Raw genomic sequence first — 15,746 nt, forward strand, 5'->3', positions numbered from 1 at the left:
AAAATGTAACTTAAAATCTGTTGGTTTTCTAGTGATAAGGTATCTCTGAAGGGTAAACATGAAGGGAATGTTATTTACCATGTTATTGGTTGCCAAGTAAGCTCAGTGTATCTCTGATGTCTACTAAATGTGCTAAAACTAATGCTTGGTTTATTTTTTTTTTATAGTAGAGAAGTTGTTTCTCCTCGCAAGACGTGTAACCATGTGTAATTGGTCTCCGGGTGCTCGCTCTGTGCTATCAGCTTCTTCCCCAGCATGTGGAGTCCTTTGTGTTGGAGTGCCCCGAAACACCGTTATTCCTGCTGGTCAGAGGCAAGGCAGTAAAATGAGATGTTAAAATAAGTAAAGAAAGCCCAAATTTCTATTAAAAGAGGTTTAATCCAATATGGTTACTAAATATTAACCATGTACTAGTTTCCAGCTGTGACATGCAGTACATTTAAAAAAATATATATGTACAAAACAATTGAATATAAAAATGAGCCCAGGTCCCCTGACGTCACAGTGAGTGTCAGTAAAACACGACAATAGAGAGGAAAGAAATATGGGATTTCATACAGGAAAAGGTCCAAAGAACTCCTTCTCAGAAAAGCTAAGAGTATTTATCACATTTGGAAGCAAACATTTGTTTTGCTTTTATTCCTTCAGTGGTCTGGAAACAGGAGTTGTAGAAGCTGCCTGTCAGACATCTCTGAATCTGGCCAGCACCTTCCCAAGCACCAGCTCGCTGTTAGGTACCGTGCTTTTGCCTGTTAGCAGCCAGCTGCTAGCAGGGAATTGGAACCCAAGCGGTCATTTTGTTCCAAATGAAATCTGCCTTTATTGTTCTAGCTCTGTTTTTCATTTACTCTGTTAGTACCATCTGCTCTCATTTTAATTATTTTTGTTAAAGCCACCTGTTCTGGTGCTATATTAATCTTTTTAATGTATACAGGTTTCTTTGTAATAGACCTGATGCCATGTATGAGAAGCATGCCATGCTTTTTCCAAGTAATACATGTTTACATGTGGACGCACATTTCAAGGTAGGCTGTGCTACCCAAGAAAACATGAACTCATGGAAATTCAGAAGGTTTTTCCCTCAAAATATTAGATCAAGAGATAAATTGCCCTTTCAGAGGATGGTAGGAGAAGGGGAGAGGGAGGGCTAGGAAAATAAATTTCGTTGCAGATGTTCTTTAGTTTGGAGGTTGACTTCTTTGCCTCTTCACAGTGGGAAGGAAATGTTGCCCTCAGGGGCACAGGTATCCTGAGTTTTTCAGATAGTTTTGTGAGCCAGCAGACCAACTGCAGTGCTACTTCTCATTTGAGAACCAGTATTCGCAACACAGAGCATGAGATCAAACAGGGCTATCTTGCACGCCGATATTTGCAGGCTTTGATGAGCAGATAGTGTTGTTGGATGGTATTTGGCAAGCCTTCTTTACCAGTATGTCCAAACGTGTACGAGGGCTTGCATGCAAATGGTGAGAAGGGGAGAGTAAGTTGATGCCTCTTCTGTTAGAAACCTCGTATCTTTGGTGAAATTGCAGAAGACAGGAATGTGACCCCATCCAGGCAGCTTCAAAAGTGATAGTGAACGCTTGATGTGCCAGCTAACGTGAGGCACAATTACACTTTGAGTTTTGTTCTTTTTGCAGATTTCCAGTTGTCATTTCTTGTCAGAGATAGGCAGTAGATATTAATGTATTGAAACCAATACGTTGACTATAATCAATGCCTTGATATGGTTGAGATAGTGGAATGCTCAGACTTCAGATAAAGAAATATTATTAGTTAATCAAGAAAAATATAAATGAGAGGCATTCTGGGCCTCTCTTCTTTGGCACAGCAAGAAGTATTAAAGCTATAAGTGTTAAAGACTTAGAATTAAGAAAGCATATTAAAAGCTCTGCTATAAGTTTCAAATACTATGTTCTCATTTACTCAGTACATTGTAGTGCTGAGTAATGAGGGGCAATGGAGAACTGCGGCGTTTGTTTGGATACAGACCTCTGTAACAGGTTGAAATCCTGTAGAATCTGTACTGTAAATCCTTATTTCTCAGAGTGTTTAATGGCATTGGGAATAGCATCCTTTTCCACATCACTGCTGTATGCTGGTGATTCCATGAACAGTGAAGTGGAAAGAGGATATCAAGGCTGAATTAAGGGAGACGTTTCAATTGGCAGTGCATTCAGCAGAGAGGAAGGTGCTTGATCATCTTCCCTTCACGCTTCGTTGGTGTTTGGCTTTTCAGTCTGAGTCAGAATCAGAGTCCTCATCTGAAATTAATAATAATAATAATAAAAAAAAACCCACAACCAAACAAAAAATCAGCATAATGAAAACATAAACTGGAAGCTGCAGCAGCTTTAGCTCTTGCTGAGAGAGACCTACTGCTTCTCTGTGGGTGCCTGCTTTGAAGGTTGTGGCATATTTAGGAGGAAGCTTTTAAAATGACAGTGCTTGCTAACCTGGTAGAGCCTGAATTAGTATTTCACAGGACCTGTGAAATGCTGCTGAGAGGCACTTAGACAGTGGCAACAGAGATAACGGTTCCAATGAAAGAAGTCACAAAGATATTGTTAGCATGACCACCAAGAGGAAGTCTGCTTAAGATGTGCTTCCTGTACTAGAATATTGCTCTTTGCTGTGGGTCACGGTTATGCACTGCCAGTTAAACGGATCTGAAAGCCAGAACCTTTAGGGCATTAAGAAATCCCTATAGGCCTATAGAGATACATTTGCCCAAGCTTGAGACTGGGCTTGCAAGAAGCAAGAGATTCCTGGTCTCTGCAGTTGAGTCACAGCATGAATGTGGGTTTTTGTGCTGGAGGAGCAGTGCTGCTGGGCAGAGCTCTTTCTTGCTCACATCACTAACACAAAGCTGCATGACTACCTGTTTGTAAGTTGATATGTTTCTCTCTCCATCTCTAGGCAAATGACCCAATATTTAGCCTAATTTTATACCCTAATCACCTGATTTTGTTCTGAGGTAATTTCAGTTTGTGGGAAGAAAGTTCTTGTCTTTCTAACAGTCTGTTTCCTGTGATCTGTTCACTTACATCTTTCCTTAGTCTCTTTGGCCTAAAGCTTAGAAGCACTTAACAGTCTACTAAAATATCTGGAAATGACTGTTAGCTTTACTGTGTACCTTCTGGGATAAGTTGTGATGATAAAGAGAAAAGAGCTTTTTGGACAATTAAACTAAGACATTTTGATGGGAGGGGAAAAATGTCTGCTGCACAGTAACCTCTACAGTTGAATTTAGGGAACTTTCAAAGGTAGATGGCACAAAACTGTGAGAAACTAAAATTCAAATTCTTGGCTTGCTAGTATCCTTATAAATAATTAAAATACCAGTTGTTACATTTTAAGACTGAGGAGCTCCATAATTCAGCCTGCTCAAGGCATAGAAAATTCAGGTAGCCAAGAATGGAAACTCTTTTTACTGTCTGAGTGCTCTTGCTCTCATATGAGGGTGAATAGAGAAGGAAGTCTCATGTTATGTGCTGTATGACCAACATGGGGAATTTTACCTACCTTCTGACTTGCGCTCTTCAGGGGACTCAGAACTGCCTTGCTTGAGGAAAGTAACCAGGTCATTAAACGTTATGTAGAAATCAATAGCATACACTATTGTGGCTATAAATCCAAATACCTAAAAACAGCAAAATAATATTATCCTTAACAACAGTTCATGTCTATCAATGACAAACCAGAATAAGCTTAAGTGACAAAAGAAAATTTCTTGAGGAAAACTTGGGCTTCATTTTGGCTTGCCCCACTCTAAAAAGATGGGGAAGGGAAAAGCTCTGTGACTGGCTGGGCATCAACTAACTAACTAGAGAGCTATTTTGGGAGCCTGAGCAGTGATCCCTGCAGTTGCTCTGTCAGGTGTGTCCTTAGCCCTTCCCTGGGCTACATCCCTCTCTGGCTCCGCGTGTGTTCTGAATGTCCTGTGCCAGGTACCACAGGAGAATGTAACCTACACTGCCACTGTCCCAGGGCATCTCTTTACTACTGCCAAATCACCTCAGTTTTCCTAGAAATAGTTTTTGTTTTGTTTTGTTTTTTTTACTTATTTGCAAAGAGACACATGTCTATTGCAGCATGAATTGGGTTGAGATAAAATGATTCTGGAGTTACCTATTCAGTATCAAAGCAGCAGCTATGGTAAATACTGTGTTGCACTGTTCCATGTCTAAACAGAGTGACAAAAATTACAACAAGATCTTTGTTGTGAAATTGTGTATGACCTGGGATTGCTTGGTAAAGATGGGTGGCTAACAGTTCTGGGTATTGTTCTTCCCTGTCTTCTAATGTCTTCATGCAAATTTTATTTATGATGTATAAATTATTGATGCCAAGAGTCAAGTTGCAAATGTAGAGGCTGTATCTTATTTCTGAACAGAAAATGCTGACAACGAAGGCTCTTGCCTGGACAGTCCATATCGTGGAGGGTAAAATGACACTGCTCTTGTTTCAACTCATCCAAGTAAAATTAAGCAGTAGAGGCACAAGGTTGAAATTACTTAATTTGGATCATCCTTAGCAGTTACATGTATTATTATTATTATTTCCTCTTCATTCAAGTATTTTTTTCAGGAACAGATAAGTTTTATGTTCATATTACAGTTGGTAAAATTAAAAAGCAGAATAGGTGCCTTCCCAAAGTAGTACAATTAACTTTGAGCAGCAGTGTTTTGATGAAAACAGCTATTCGTTGATTCAAAACCTGTTTTTCTAAATAACTGGCCATTTCTTCCTTGCTTTAGGCAAATTCTTTACTTAGTTAATTGAAGAAGCTTCTACTACTTGCAGTGGGGTCAAAATTTAGTTGTGTCTGATGCACGTGCATATGCAATTGACCAAAATACTTAAGTGAGAAGCTCACATCTACTTACTCCTGCTGCTTTAGATGCTCCATCGTTGTATTTTGAGACAGCAGCGATTGAAATGGCGAAGTAGATAACAGCAGCGGTGACACAGCGCAAGAAATCCTGTAAGATAAGCCATCTTGCATTGTCAGATCAGTCACGTAATTTCAAAATACAAACTCTTCTAAGAATCGCTTCAAAAATTATAAATGTTTGGTGTTGCCCGGTGCCAAAAGTTTGGACTTGCCTGGTGCTGAAGTGTGAATACAGCATGGTATTTGTAGCGATGAGTTGTTCATCTGGGAAAGATTTTTAAACGAAAGATGACTGAAATCTTAGCATTAGCTTCTGCTCCTACACATGTTGGTATAATGCCTCCCTTTATCGCACTTAGACCTTTCTTCAAGGGCTATTTTTCTGTGACATTTCACACGAGGCATTGCAAGGGCTAATAGAAGAATCATTTGAAATGCCTTAAAAAGTTTCACTTGTAAGCAGAACTGCAGTACCAAGTGCTCTGCAGGTGTACCACTGCCTATGGGAAGAAGGCAAGATGAAAACTGCACAAGTGTGTGCTTGCTTCTGTACAGAATTAGCCCTGTCTGTAGGAACTCCTCATTCAGGACATAAACACTTGTAGTGTTAAAACTATCATTTATATTAATATGTATACCTGGGACTCCTGCAGCTAGCCTGAAGTGAACGTACTGATTTTTATCATAGAAATATGTGCTGCTGTAGCTCTGCAGGGCAAGGGCCATGCCCTTTAATACAAGCAGCGATGTGCTGGAGCAGCCGTATCTGTGAACTGTGTATTAAATGAAGAACTGTGATTCCTAGGGCATGTGTAAATCACGTGAGTGGAAGAATGGTATCTTGACCTCTGTTCACAATTAGATCTTCTGCCTTTTCAGAACAGATGGATGGATAAGATACCATCTCAAGAGACAAATTCTACAAGAAACTTGATTCCTCTGGAGTCAGACTGAGGTCAGTTATCTACATTCTGTGGCTGGAGTATATTACCGTAATGGATTTAATAAACATAAATGCTTTTTTGTCGTAGTTCTGGATGGTGAAATTGAGATAACCATCTGAAAAGCATGCAAACTTTTGTAGTCAGTCACTGCTATCGTTTTATCTACCAAAGGCCTTGCTAATGCTCCTTTTATACATTGAGAGCTCCCATTCAAATCTCACCAGGGTGAACTTGTGCTAGACTGTATCAAAAGAGAACCCAAATCGATTGGATTAGTGTGTTTTTTTTTAAGTGTGTGTACTGCTAGATAGATGTTCCCTTAATAATGTATGTTTGAAGCAACAGAGACATCCAGCGGTCATTGAGCAGTAATTACTTGCAACTGCAAACTGGAAAACTCCCTAATGAGTAGGCAGTGACTGTGTGTGTGAGCCTCTGCCAAAAAGAGCTGCAGGGCATCCCCACTTAACAAACGTAGTTATCCGTTTGCATGTGAGTATGACTGCATCTGAACAGCATTTACCTGAGAATTTTCAAACATTTTAGTGAAGTAGATGCATTACAACAGAGCGTGCCTCAGTTTCTGCATTTTTAAGGGTGGCAACATTGGTCAGGCTGATATATTGGCTGCTTTTGAAAATTAACTGCTAAACCATTTGCCCAGAATCAGGCATAAATTCTGTGCTCTAGTAAAACTGTGTTTTGTGTCAACACCTAGAAAGTATATAGTAGAGCAGAGTTTAAAGAATGCTTTGGGACCTTTTGAATGAGAGGTAATATGGACATATGTCGTGTAAGAAGGTAAAATTGTTAGCAGTCAGCCTAAACTCCAGTACAGTCCCTTTTCTGATGTTCTACTGTACAATTAAATTTGTGCTTATATTTCACATTTCACTTACCGTCAAAGGCCAGTAGAGTCCTTTAAACTTCTCATTAAGTTTAGAGGCATAGGCAAAAAAAAGAAACAACGCCAGCAGAAATTCTAGGAGTGGTGCCATCATGAAAGAGGCAGCTGAAGACGCAATATAGCAGATAAAGATGATAAATGACAGCACCTACAGTAAAAGGAAAACACTAGTTATTCGCATGGAAAAGCCTCAGGCAGCTGAACAGCTTTGAAGTGTTACTCTGCTGGTGATGGCATATCTTGCTTCCCACTTTTCTTGCACCAAATGAATATTCTTGTTTGTTGAGGAATAAATCTAATGTCATTTATTTCAGTGTATGTAAAATTAACTTTCCAGACAGCTTGATGCATTTGCACCTATCTGAGTCAATAATTTGCTCTGGATTTTAAGCAACTCTGATAATATAATTCTGAAAATAGAGTGGAACATTGCCAAGCAAACAGAGCTTTAAGCTTTCAACTATGACAGTTCTCATTTGAAACACAAATCTTAGTTCAGATAGCCCAAAGTAACTTAGCGTTTATAATCTTCTTAGAGTTGAAAGAAAGTAAGTCTTCTGTTGATGGATAGAGAAGAGCTGAGAATTAGTTACGTGATTTCTGTACATCTCTGGTTCTAGTTCCCCAGTGTAAACAACTGTCTAGCTAGCATATTAAATAAATGCACTTAGAGAAAGTGTTTTTATTATGTGCTAATTTACACCTGAGCTGCTGTACTCCACCTTTCCTCTTGGTGGCAAATTTCTGCCCTGGGTGCTCAGATATGGTTTTGGTCATCATAGCAGTAGACACTGTTTGAGTATTAGATTAGCAGGACTTTCTCAACTTTAATTCTAAATCGGGAATTTAGAATTCTCACTCATCTAATCCTAAAAATAGACATATTTCTCCCCTACATGGTACCTCTGAGGGCTTTGGGACCTTGGGACTTTTGGGTTCTCAAAAAGCACAAATGTTTGGACAGAGATGATCAGTGCATTTCCCTCATTAAATTTCATAACTATGTCTTTATTTGATTGTTGCTAGTGTGTGTTCCTGTGAACCACCTGTACTTCAATAAATACCTTCATTACATTTGAAAGGTAAGGCATTAATTGCTCCTATGAGAAATCAGTCAACCCTCATGTACATGCATCAAAAGAGCCCATTTACGTACAGTGGGCAAATAAGCAGTTCAATCCTATTGAAATGATTTGTTAATTTGATAAATTAACAAGCCTTTATTCTAAATTCTGTAAAAGCAGTCAGTTCTTGACCAGGACCATAGCAACTGGAGTATATTGTTTTGATCCATTAGGACTGGGTGGTGAATTTGAAAGGATATGACATTTCAGAAAGATACTGTATTTATCTTAAAAATGCCTCTCTGCAGTTCTTGTTTCATTAAGTTGTAGAAAGATGGTTCTATTTATTATATAGAGTTCATTTCCACATTGAGGGCTGTTGTCTGTTAATATTTATCCTATTTGTTGTTATTTATCTTACTATTATTTGCTATTGCTTGAATAACCTCTTTGCAGGCTTTTCCAGAGTTTTCATATAGTGGGAGGGAACTCATTTGATGTATCTTATCCTCTATGTTATTTTATTTCTGTGAATGAAAAGTAATACATATTGTTTGAACAGAAGATGGATGTAACAGAACTTGAGAACTGATAGGAGGAGAGAGGACTTCTTCCTCCTTCTTGTCATACTGCCCATCCCTTCCCACCAACCAAGGAATGAGAACAGAAATAACTTGACTTCAGTTTTGTGAATCTGGTTCACCCACGTTTGTGGAACATAATTTAGACTTGGTTTCAAGTTTTCTAGGTTCAAAAAAATCGCTATGTAGATAGGACATTTCTTTCATGTTTATCCTGGTGTTTAAAAAAAATATCTCCCTTTTTTTTCTGGCTAAAGGAAAGTGTGTGATGGCTGTGATCCAGAGACAGAGAAATACTCAGGGATGAACAGCAGCAGGTACGTTCAGGGTAGGTCCAACCAAGGAAAACCCTTCCAACATGAGAAAGTTAGACCTGACCTACACTTCGCAGATCCCTTATGAGAGAATTAAATGTATTAAATGTTAAATAATACATCATATGACAGCAGTGAGGGGAGGTAAAGAGGCAAATTTCAGATCTGTAAGTTGATGAAGCACAGCAGAGATGACTTTGATCTCGGTTCCATTTGATACAGTAACTCCTGTGCTGCCTTTAAACCGTGAAAAAAGTTTTCTGTCAGAAGTATTAATTATTAGGTAAAATGAAGGGCCTTTCTGTTCTCTTAAGATCAGCCGTATGGTAATCTGTGTAATTTGAGGTTCCCATGTTCTTCCCCTCACCCCGATGGCCCTGAGCAGGTCTGCAGCAGTTGGAAGCACTCTACAGCAGGGCCTTAGGTGCTGCAGCACAGCTCAGGACACAAACCACATTTCATGTCAAGAGCACGCCAAGTGGACTTTTCCTGTTCCTCTGTGCTGGTGTGATGACAGTATTCCTGTTTGGGTTAAAAATAAGCTGCTGAACAGATGAAAGGATCAGCCTGAGCGTTATGGTTTTCTGATTTGGTCCCATCCAGAGAAGATGGCATCTGGAGAAGTATTAGTTGTTTATTATAAAATCTAGTCAACTGGCTAGTTACTTGCTCACACAAATCCCTTAGTTCTTGATAGAATCAGAGCAATCTCCTCCTGCCTGTTCCTTAACCCTGAGGCATGGTAATCATACTCCCAGCTCAACCACCAAAATGACTGCTGGTTGGGGTCCAGCCACTCAGAGCTTTCCATGCCTTACCCTACTCGTCAGCATCCTGTCGTGCACAGGAAGGACATGTCAGGGCTGGATTGAAAACCCTTGAATTGCAAGAGTTCCCTTGATTTCAGCAGTTATTGATGATAATAGTAAAAGGGAAAGAATCCAACACAAAGAGTGATAATTGCTCCTCTACTCATTCCTTACTTTAGAGGTGTTCAGAGCCTGAAAAGGTCTGAGGAGCATTTTATTTACTAGCATATAAGCGAAATACCCACCCACAAAATAGTGGATCAGCTTTTGAAAATGAAGGTTTGATAGACAGTATTTTTAGATGTTAGAGCCTTCAAGGAGGTGAGGCTGGAAGGAGGGAAGCAGCAAGGCTTGGGAAGAAAATTTGAAACAAGAGGAAGGAGGTGCCTGATGGCTCTGTCAGGTGGTGGCTGCTGTGCTGCAACTTGTTCTTTGGCTTTCTTGCTTTGTTTGTCTGGTGGTTATGTCAGAGCCCTGACATGGATATTAATGCCAGATCTGCTCTGTAACTTGGGGACAGTTCTGCATAATACAAGAGCACACAAAGCTGTCAGCTTTTGGCTGTGTTTCTCATTTCTCTTCTTGTAGAGCTCATTTCCCCTTCTGATGGGTGGAATGAACGGACTCCCTGAGCAGTATCCTAACAATATTATTATCTAAGACTATTTTTTCTGTTTTCTGAAATATAAAAGTGACTAGGTAACTTGTTATCATCTGACCTTTTAATTGCAGTGCTAGTAAGTGAAGGAGTTGATACAATCTGAAAACTTGATAATTTTAAAGTACACTTCTCTTCCCCCAGTAAAAACACTGATGGGCCAGTTTGTACCCAGAAATCACGAACACCTATTTATTTACTTCTCCAGATTTCAAGTCTTTGAGACAAATATCTAGCAAACTGAAAGTTGCTCTAAAATGACTGCATCAAAGTAACCTTCAGAATGTAGCCTGACCCCTCTAAAGACTGTCAAATGATCACACTTGCTTCACACTTTTTTTTTTTTTAAACTGAAGTTGCACTTTTAAACATTCATTTCAGAGAGGTCATTTCTCTAACAGCTCTATGTCTGCTAAAAAAAGAGAGGAAGTTTGTGAGGCTCAATGCAGTTGCAAGTTTATTTCTAGCACTTTCAGACTCTGAAAGCACTGCTGCTTTGGGGGGGTGAGAAAGGAGGAGTATTTTATCAATTGCGTTAATTTGTATTTACACAGGGGTTTTTCTTTTGCTCCTGGAATTACATCCTTGTGATTGATAGCAGTTCAGGAGTCTGAGTTGTTCCTGCCCTCCTGCTGAAAGGTTAGTGTGATCCTTGCCACTTTTGCTGTGGAGGAATATTTGGAGGCAAAAAGCTCTTGTTCAGCAAAAGACAGAACAAGATCCTTTCATGCTCTGGCAGTGGTATGAATATAAAAAGTCTTGTCGAAAGAAGAGGCTCAGTTTTTCACTAAGCACCTTTTTTTGTGGGAATGTACCCAGTTAATTAAAAATATAATTAAATATTACTTTTTAAAAAAGGAACTCTGGGTATTGTATTTGACACCGTAAACTTCTCCCATGCAATATTTACTTAATAGTGTATTTCTGGGCTTCTTAAACCGGCCAGACAGTATGAAGGCTATACTTTATTGCATAACCAGCTTTCAACGTAAGGTATAAAATAAAATTACTTAGTGCGATTAAAGCAACGTGCTCCTTAAGGGAAGACTGCTGAAGTGCTGAGGTCAGAGGCAGGATGTGAAGGCGTTTGTCTCCCATGTGCATGGAGAACAGACCCACTCCAGCCCATGGGGGATGACACGGATGCCAGGAAACAGCTTACATCATTGTACACAACTACACACGCCCTGCTGTACTTCACTTGCTGCTCTGCGTGGCCAGATGTGTGCTGCTCATTTCCCCCTCCACAGAAAAGAACAGGTTTGCTTAAATAGTTTAAAAAGTGACTAGTAGTGATGTCTTTTGGACAACTGTGTATTTTGTTATTGTTCACTAGCAGAGACAGAGATATCTTAGGGGTCTCTACTGTTGTGTTACTTCATGTTCCTTGTGGAGTCACCTTGGTTCTTGGTCCACCCAGAGTTAGCGGCAGGGGTTGCCTGGCTACAGACCCAGAGAAAGTCACAGGGCTTGTCTTCAAGGGAGGCTTTACACAGAGCAGCTGGAAATTTCAGTTATGAAGTACAGTTCAGAGAAGACTGAAAAGATAAGAGAAGACAGACAGGAAAATAAGAAAAAAACAGATAAAACAATTTCTACATCCTTTGTGTTGTCACAAAGGTGACGAAGGACAACCTTATGTAGTCATATTTTTATTACACAATTTGTAATGCCATTGCATACCGGCTTCTGGGTTATGAGCATGGCTGTTCAATGGTTCCAACACGAGACAGAGGGAACTGGAAAATAGGCCTCTTGTGGAGGAGGTGAGCATGGATGATGTGTTGGCCCTCAAGATGGCAACTTGAATATTTAGGAAGAATGAACAGCTTAAAATGAGTTTTAAAGTATATAGAAGATATGGTATGGGGAGAAATTAGAAAGGAAAATAAAATTAACCTTGTCAGAGAGAGAGTGGTGATTAGAAAGCAGTGGAACCAGACAGCATAAGCAGGATCAGGAGAGAGACAGCAAAGCTTATATACGTATTTGATGTTGCTGCTCCTTTGTGGCTACGTAGCTATCCCAGATGGGATAAAAAATTCATAAGGTAGGAAGATCAAAAGGCAAAGGAGCAGGGGGAAAAACAACTTCCTTCTCTGAATAAAATTTGAGATGATAATTAAGCTTCTAGCTGTAATTAGTTTCATCACCAGCATAACTTGTTCTAGAGGAAGTGCCAGAATGCCCAGATTTGGTAGCCCACAGAGCAGCTGACATGCTGACATCAAAGACTGGATGCTGACAGTGTTTGGGTGCTCTTTCACTTCATAGAAGAACGTGCGCAAATGTTATTTTAAGAACATTTTTAAAATGTTTTTTAAAAGCCGGTTCTGGCAGTTTCCTTCCCTCTGAGCTCCGCAGTCCTGCCCGGCAGGCTCCGTTTCGGAGCTCCGTGCAGCTCTCCTCCGGGACGTCCCAGAGCTCGCGGTACCAGTGCTGTGCATGTGGCAGGCTGTGAGGCTAATTCCGTTTCCTTGGCTGTGTTCTGTGAAGGCTGGGGGCTTGCTTTCTCCAAGAAAGGCCACATCGTCTTCTGTGTCTACCAAGACCTCAGACGATGCAAATTAAGGAGTGGTTGAATGTGGCAGTTGTCTGAATTCATGAAGTCTGTCAGTCTGCTCTAATTTATGACAGCTGAACTGATCGTATGTCAGCCAGGTCTATTGGACAAAACAAGACAATTTAAGGAGTTACTGCCACCAAGTGCGCTAGCAGCAAGGTCATTGGGCTGAAGGAATTTGCTGAAGCCCAATTCTGTTCCTTTGCAGCCATAGACTGAAAAGAAGTATAGCCATCTACCCCAGATATATTTGCAAGTTGCTTCTTTGCTTTGGTGGTATGATACTTTTCAGAATATGATGGTTTGTTTTTTTGATGTTGAAACAAAATTATTTGGCATTTTCAGTAGTTGAACAAAGAACCTCTGAACTACCTGCAGGGGTGCTAATATTTGCATGACCTTAATGACTGAGAAATAAAGTGCATTTCTTGTGACTTGCCAAGCTGCTGAATAATGACAGAGAGATTCAGTAGCAATAATGAGAAACCCATTTTTTTCTGAATAAAAGATGCTGTTCAAAATCTGCATCCCATGAATACAATGTACATGCATTTATGCAGGACCTCGCCCAACCCTAGTACTGTCAAAGAGGAGGAATCAGACATTTAATGCAACAAATGGAAAGCTAAAGCTGAAACGCAGATTTAAACTATGATAGATTTAACTTGGACTCATCTTCAAATATCTGGCGCTTTATTTCTTTAATTGTATACAGACTGGATTTTTTTCAGGGGTCTGCGTTGTTTTCAGGGATTTCTTCTGGCAAAGCTGATGGTACTGGAGAGAAACTATTGCTGCCTCCCCTCTGCCAAGAAATGTCATCCTAAACATGTGGGCTGGCCTGCAAGGAGCTTGCAGAAAGCTTACACTGCAGCTTCGACAGATGGATCTTAGAGCTGCTTTCAGCCCGCCAAACCCTCAGGAAGCCCTAAATGGCCTTACAAAGGATAAATCCCTATTGTTTCAGGACACAGCAGTTTTTATTACTTTGAAGAGGCATAATCAGTACTTCTCTCTGTCAACAGAAGGGTAAGTCTGATCCCATGACCAGAACAGTATTCCTCAAATATGTCACCAATCAGAAATGTTAAAAAGCCAGGCACCCTGGAAGTCGTCATTTGCTGGCTGTGAGGTTGTATGAGGAATTCCAGTACATGTCATAGTGCGTAACAAAAATAGGTGCCAAAGGAGCAAAGTTGGTTGGGCTTTGGTATCATCTAAATGTGTTTCTTGTCAGCTACAGATGCTGTATGAATAGGGAGCAGGGGTACGTGGAGTTTTAAGGCTTCCTAGCAGAGCTAACATGCCCCGTGACTTGTGGCTACCCAGCCCCAGGCGTGGATTCCCCACCGCAGAAATCGCCCTCACTTCCTGAACGAGCAGGGTCCTCTCAACGCCAGTCCTACAGAGCCAGGCTGCTTCCCCTCGCTGCCTGCCCCAGGACTGTGCCCACAGACCAAAGGTTCACAGGAGCCGATGGGGAAGGGCTGCCTGGCCCCTTGCCATCACCCATCACTGTCGGTACTGTGCAGTGTAGGGCAGCCAGGAGCCCGCCTGTGCTGCTGGCCCTTTCCTTTCTCTTGTTTGAATTGCCTTATTTTCTTCTCTGGGCTAGCGCAGTGGATAGCCACAGACATGTTACAGATCTTAAACATACTGATTGCTGGTTTGGGCGGTCTTGGTGTTTGGCTACCTGCTGTCAAAACTGCTAATCTCCTGCTAAAATTACAGAAAACTTCGTGTTTGGAAATTGAGAAGTATAAATGATGCTAAAAGTCATTTCAATCACTTAACTGTCAGTTTAACCTTTGGTTTCTAAATACCCACTACCCTTGTGGGTACATTCCCTCTTTGCCTGCTGGCTGAGAACTGTTCATCTGTCGGGCTTTCTGCTATTTTCCTTGCTGGTGTAACACTTGAAGACCTTTACAGGCAAAGGCCTGCAATTACTGCCAGCCCAGACCTCAGAGCTTGACCCTAAGGAAAACCATAGCATAGTTCTAGGGGAGCAGTTTTTCCACAGCAAGTTTGTTCTTTATTATTCGGTATGTTAATAGTAAATGACTCCCTTGGGGTGAGCCACTGTGTCCTCCTGGGTGATCAGGGACAAACAGGGCTTTGGGGGAGCTCAGCACCGAAGCCTAGAGCCTGTGATCCCCTGCAGAAGGGCACTCATTAATTACTGAGTTAGATCCGCACCAGGCGGCGCAGGCTGCCCTGTGCCCCGTGCTAGCACCAGCAGTTACCGCACGTACCCGGGCACTGTGGCGCCTGGGTGCACCGTGCAAACGGGTCAGAATGAGATAAAAACCGCAGAGGGTGCTGCTCCGGCCCCTCTCCCAGTTCCCCAGCGGGCTCTGCCTGCAGCGGGGCCGCAGCACCCCGCAGGCTGCAGCCCCCCCCCGGCCCTTGCCGCCTCCCCCCCGGCCCTTACCGACTCGGCGAGCAGCAGCTGCCCCTTGCGGGAGCCGAGGAACTCCCGCGGCGGCAGGAGCGAGCGCAGCCCCGGCGGGGCGGCGGCCTCGGCCCCCGGCTCGGGCTCCTCCATGGCTGCGGCGGCCGCGGGCTGGCGAGGAGGAGCGCGGGCGGCTCGGTCTGGTGCCTTTTTTTTTTTTTTTTTTGAAGGAGGGAAGCGGAAATCGTGACAATGCGGAAACGTGAAAAAAAAAAAAGTTTCAGCATCCCCAAATCTGAGGGGTGGGGGCCCCCGGGGCGGGGGGGCGGCGCGGCGGCTGCGGGAGGGAGCCTGAGGGGGCAGCATCCTCCTCAGCACCTCGGCTGCCCCTCAGCACCTCCTCCCTCAGCACCGTGTCCCCCCCCCCCGTCTTCACCTCCCCCCTGCACTCCTGTTGTTTTTACTCCTGCGCTGGGTGACCCAGGCGGCCTCTTCCTCCAGCTTGGTACCTCAAGTGCTCGGCTGCAAGTTCCCTTTCCGCAGCACGAGGCCTTTTATTCGTTTGCTTTTGGCTATTGTGTTGCATCTACCTTGAAACTCTCCCTCACACGGGT

General features: G+C 42.1%; 1 protein-coding gene across 1 annotated transcript; it reads right to left on the reverse strand.

Annotated features, from left to right (window-relative positions):
• Positions 1 to 358: 358 nt before the first annotated feature.
• CMTM3 (CKLF like MARVEL transmembrane domain containing 3) lies at positions 359 to 15,368 on the reverse strand. Its single transcript, XM_083794780.1, has 5 exons — positions 15,172 to 15,368; positions 6,741 to 6,896; positions 4,890 to 4,985; positions 3,526 to 3,643; positions 359 to 2,264 (listed from the first exon to the last, which is right to left on the reverse strand). Exons 1-5 carry the CDS (start codon positions 15,283 to 15,285, stop codon positions 2,236 to 2,238), a joined length of 513 nt encoding a protein of 170 aa, XP_083650906.1. The 5' UTR covers positions 15,286 to 15,368; the 3' UTR covers positions 359 to 2,235.
• Between the last annotated feature and the right edge of the window lie 378 nt (positions 15,369 to 15,746).

The sequence above is a fragment of the Anser anser genome, assembly GCF_964211835.1.
Source record: "Anser anser genome assembly, chromosome: 11".
In the NCBI taxonomy this organism is placed as follows: domain Eukaryota; kingdom Metazoa; phylum Chordata; class Aves; order Anseriformes; family Anatidae; genus Anser; species Anser anser.